General features: G+C 48.5%; 1 protein-coding gene across 1 annotated transcript in view; it reads right to left on the bottom strand.

The window, feature by feature from the left end:
- Window positions 1–5,000, bottom strand: part of dnm1a (dynamin 1a) — a gene marked incomplete at both ends in the record, with an annotated part of 74,961 nt that overhangs the window by 34,098 nt on the left and 35,863 nt on the right. Inside the window, 1 exon segment of the mRNA XM_080528351.1 lies at window positions 4,963–5,000. This exon segment is cut by the window's right edge and continues 101 nt beyond it. Within this exon segment, the coding sequence (XP_080384477.1) occupies window positions 4,963–5,000 (38 nt within the window).

The raw sequence follows: 5,000 nt of genomic DNA, 5'->3' as shown, positions 1-5,000 counted from the left end.
CAGATCTTCTGATAGAACGACATAAACGCGTGTGGATTTGTTTGACGTGCTGTGCTACCGTGCTAATTAGACACTGAGTCCCTGGTAGTATCAGCAAACGAAACACAGTGATGGTCTACAGACAGGAGGAGGCAGGTTGAGTGTATTTGGGGGAAGAAAACTACCAGCCAGGTGTCATTGCAATGATGCGTTGTCACTTCCACGTTCACGAATGCACAACACCGTACAACAGCCAGTTAGGATCCTTCTGTGTTTTATACAGACACAGAGATGCAACGGTGCTCAACACACACACACGCGTGTGTGCACACGCACACGCACGCACACGCACACACACACACGCTCATGCAATACATGGGGAGCAGGCAGAGGAGGAGGAGGAGGAGGAGGAGGAGGAGGAGGAGGAGGAGGAGGAGGAGGAGGAGGAGGAAAGAGGAGGGGGAGAGAGGGAGTGGAGAAGTTCAGAATGACCTCTTGTGGATTTTCTCTCTTTCTTTAGAATTGAAATCGCCCCTTAAAATTAGTTTCCAGTCCTTACACCAAACCTTTACCCTTTCCATACAGTAACTATTCTAATTATGACAGCACTATAATATAGGTGTATTATATCATCTCTGCCTCACGTGTTCACTTCCATTTTCTCCATGTTTCCACGACTCAAGACAAAATCCACAGGAGGACAGTTTTTTTGCCCTTTTTTTTGCTCAGTAAGCCAGACATAGAGAGGGTTAGATACAACGAGATGGAAGACAGAAGAAAGAAAGAGAAAGAGAGAGAGAGAGAGAGAGAGAGAGAGAGAGAGAGAGAGAGAGAGAGAGAGAGAGAGAGAGAGAGAGAGAGAGAAAGAGAAAGACAGAGACGTTTCAGAGATGCCCAAGGAGCCTCCTGTTAGTACATAGGGACAGGATCTTCCCACCTGCACAAAGCTGTTACTGGATGGACTCAAATCATATGGACACACACAGGGAATGGATGAGGGGACATGGAGTAGAAATGGAGTACAATCTACTAGGAAAACTGAATTTGATGGAGACAGACACACACAGTCAGATATGGAAGGGAAATACTCTTATGCTATTTGTTCAATTCTAAAACTATTTGGGCCAAAATTCATGAGGAAACACAAAAATGACTAATCGTGTGTTTGAATAGGAAAATATAATGAGGGAAATATAAAGTATGAATTATAGGGCAAGTAAGGATAGACCGATAGTTTCTGCACAAATGTGTTTGACAAATGTGCCGCATCCATGGAAAAGAAAATGTTTCACTGCTGCTAAAACACGATCTGTACTCAATCAATGTGACATGAATGACATGAATGGTTTTTATGACGATGTAACATATTTATGACTGTGCATACATTTAAACACATGGTAAAGTGTGACAGATTTTGACAATATCACATAAAACACTGATATTTCATCAGTAGTAGTGTGTGCTGTTTAGGGGGAGGCTGGTGGAGGTAGAAATCGGATGAGGGGGTCATTGTGATGCTTGGAACGGAATGAGGAATTGGATCCAACACACATGGAACTCCTCAATGGAATTCCTCATACATGTCTACCTCCACCAGTCTCCCTTTGTGCAGTCAATAATTTCTCCCTGTGCAGAACTGGGATGAGCGACATATATTCGATCATTTATTTCTGCTAACATAGTGACACATACGTCTCAATGCCACTGAATATCGATGGGAGAATTGACTCAGCTATTATGAGAAAATAACATTAATAACATCTCTGTCCTCTGTCTCAGACATCCTATTCTACGTTTCTATGACAACCATTGTTGCAATAATGGACCATTATTAAGGACGTTGCTTCCAGAAAGCATTGTGTTTAAAAAAAAAAAAAGAAAGGAAAAAAAAGAAAGAAAAATCTAAGGTTTCAAGGGATCTGGCTTTGGAGTCCAAGTTGTATTCGTTGACCCATCTCTTCAGGCTACACCTTAACTGTCCCCCCTGAGACCTCTACATTCTCTCTACCCCCCTGTATAGTAAAACAAAAAATAAGAAGAGAAATCTGAATTTTGACTGCCAGCATAGATGACTTTCTCCTGCTATGACTGATGGATAGATGATTCCCTTACTCAGTCAAATGTAATTGTTGTAAGTCTCTTTGTATAAAGGCGTCGGCTAAATGCCAACAATGTCCTACTGTAGGGGCATGCATTATTTCCAGATCCACTTCATCACACAGGACAGCACACAGGACAACACCAGGGGGAGGACAGGAGAGATGTCCATGGGAGGTGGGTTGGCCATGAAGACGAGGAGAAGATGGTGGAGAAGATACCTGGACGTACATGAACGTAGAGACTGACAGGCAGACAGCACAACCATGAGATAGTGGGGTAGTGGTGGCCTAGTGGTGGATAGTGAGTTAGACTGGTGATCATGAAGGTCATGAGTTCAAATCCCACCTGGGATCACCACCACTAGTGTACCCTTCAGTAAGGCACTTAGCCCATAAGTTACTCCAGGGAGGCTGTCCCTGTAATCTCTAATTGTAAGTCGCTTTGGATAAAAGCATCTGCTACATGATTAAACTGTGAACCGCGAGGAGACTCCCTGACTGTGTGGCCTTATGGTCTACAGAGAGGGAGGCAGGTGGTTGTAGAAATCGGACAGGCTCATTGCACCGTACCGCATGTATGGAACGGTGTGTCTGATCCCTTTCCTCATTCTACTCCATGGCTTGACAATGAGCCCGTCCTTCGATTTCTACCTCCACCAGCCTCCCCTGCTACATAGAAGGAACTTGTGACTAAAGAACTGCAATAAGCCATGTGGACCATGCTATGGTATATCCACACTGTCTTTTAGTCATTCAACATTAATGAATGAAATATCTTATCTTATTGAAATATAATCGGATCATATAATATATCAATAATAATATACACAATAATAACTGATAATCGTCAAACATTCTGAGGTAAAATGGCAGTGTGAGTCCAGTCTCCTCTGAGCTTCCTAAGCTTCCTCGTAGCCTACAGTACCAGTGTTCTCTCCTACCCTAGAGATCTCTCGCTTGAGCTTTTTTGGGGGGGGAAAGTCCAGCCATCGGTCTTCCCCTACCTGTACGGCCTTACGACAGAGTGAATGACGCCACCTGTTGGTAGACAGTGGCCCTGCGCCCTGAGTTTGACTGACGTACAGGAAGACAAGAGAGGCTTGGGGGGGGGGGGGGGGGCTTTCCTTATTTCCTTATGGGTTTTTTTGTACCTTCTCACAACATTTCCGTATGGTGGAGGTGAGCTCACTGACTACCATATCTATACACTTCAGAGAGGGAACCTTCAGCTTCTGTATCTGCTTTTTCACTATGGCCTCGAAGGCCAGGTCAGGGGTGAACAAGCCCGTCCTGCTGGGCGCCATGGAGGAGAGAGAGCGGGAGAGGGAGAGGGAGAGGGTGAGGGAGAGAGAAGGGGAGGGGAGGAGAGGAGGTGAGGGGGGGGTGAGTTGGAGAGAAGAGAGAGGGTAGAGAGTGGAGAAATAGGGGGTAGAGAGAGAGAAAGAGAGAGAAGGGGAGAGAGAGAGAGAGAGAGGAGGAAGAGGGACAATAACAGTAGCAAGGGAAGAGATGGAAAAGAGGTATGGAGAAAGGAAGAGGTAAAAGAAGTGGAGGATAAGAAAGCAAACGAGAGAAGAGGGAACAAAACAGACCAGGAAGGACATGAAAGGTGGAAGTGAAAGAGAAGAATGTCAGATGGAGAGACAGATGAAGGAGAGGAAGAGGGGAGTCGGGGGGGGGGGGGGGGGGGGAGAGACAGCACAGAGGGAAGAAAAGGCAAGTGAGACATTTGGTTTCCCCAGAAGTCATTCTAGGCTAGCACTGAGGTCCCACTCCATCTCTTCTTCCCTCCATCCCTCCATCCAGAGAGAGAGAGAGAGAGAGAGAGGAAGGAAGAAAGAAAGAAATGGAGAGAGAGATCCCAGACTGCACCACTCAGAGCCATGAGCCGCGAGACCACAGCTGTGCACCCCAAGACTTCCCCCTCTCCCTGACCGCCATCCCTCCATGCCCGCCCCCCCCCCCCCCCTCCGCCACTATGACCACACGGAGCCAGGACCACAATGTGTATTTTCCCACGCTCCCACACCCTCTGTGGTCAGAGCGTGGTCCGGTCACAGTGGATGAAGTAGGATTTTGACACACACTGGGGGCCCTTTTGGCTCAGTGTGTCCCTCGAGGGCCTCCGTAGCTAAACTGTAGCCCGTGAGGAGACACCTCCAGGGGTGACGGACGGTCGTCATGGCTCCCGTCCTGTCTGCTTACGGTGTAGGTAGGTGCACAGCGGCGCACTCGTCTCACACACAGGAAGTCTGGACGCCGATGAGGTCAGAGGTCACACAAAATGGCTGCCAGCCAGGTACCACAATCCCCCCCCCCCCCCCCCCGTGACAGTTGGATGAGGTCTGATAGAGTGATGATGCTCAATAGGCAAAACACCTGCAACTTTACAGAATGTAAAAGATTTGGGCGCATAGAGTTAGATCATCATCGTTACTCCAATATTTGTTGAGTTCCCTTCTTTTTCCTATGACTAAACCCTTCCACGGCAGCCATAGAGGAGTGACCCCCTCCCTCTAGCATCCACACCTCCCTCCCTCCCTCCCTCCCTCCCTCCCTCCCTCCCTCCCTCCCTCTCCTCCACTCAGCACAGCGCTCCACCACTCTGCCCCAGCCTCAAGCCCCAGTCACCCTGGCAGAGCCCAGGGCACGGGGCACCACAGGGCATGAGGCACACACCCCTACCCTGCTGCTCCAGAGCGCCCCCTACTGGGCTGGAGAGAACCAGGCGGAGGTGTGTACAGTCTCACTGCTGGTGACAGCAGAGAGGAAGAGGTGGGGGTTGCAGGGCGGGTGGGGGTTGCAGGGCGGGTGGGGGTGGGGGGGCGGTGGATGTTGGGGAGAAAACTGTACTTGTGGTACTCTCCGCCATGCTGTTTTTTACCTTCTTGGTACACTGCCTAACGGTATTGACTAGCTCAG

This window comes from Nansenia antarctica (assembly GCF_963989245.1).
Source record: "Nansenia antarctica genome assembly, chromosome: 4".
Taxonomy (NCBI): domain Eukaryota; kingdom Metazoa; phylum Chordata; class Actinopteri; order Argentiniformes; family Microstomatidae; genus Nansenia; species Nansenia antarctica.
Note: the sequence above shows the minus strand (reverse complement) of the source record. Positions and strands in the feature narration are given on the sequence as shown.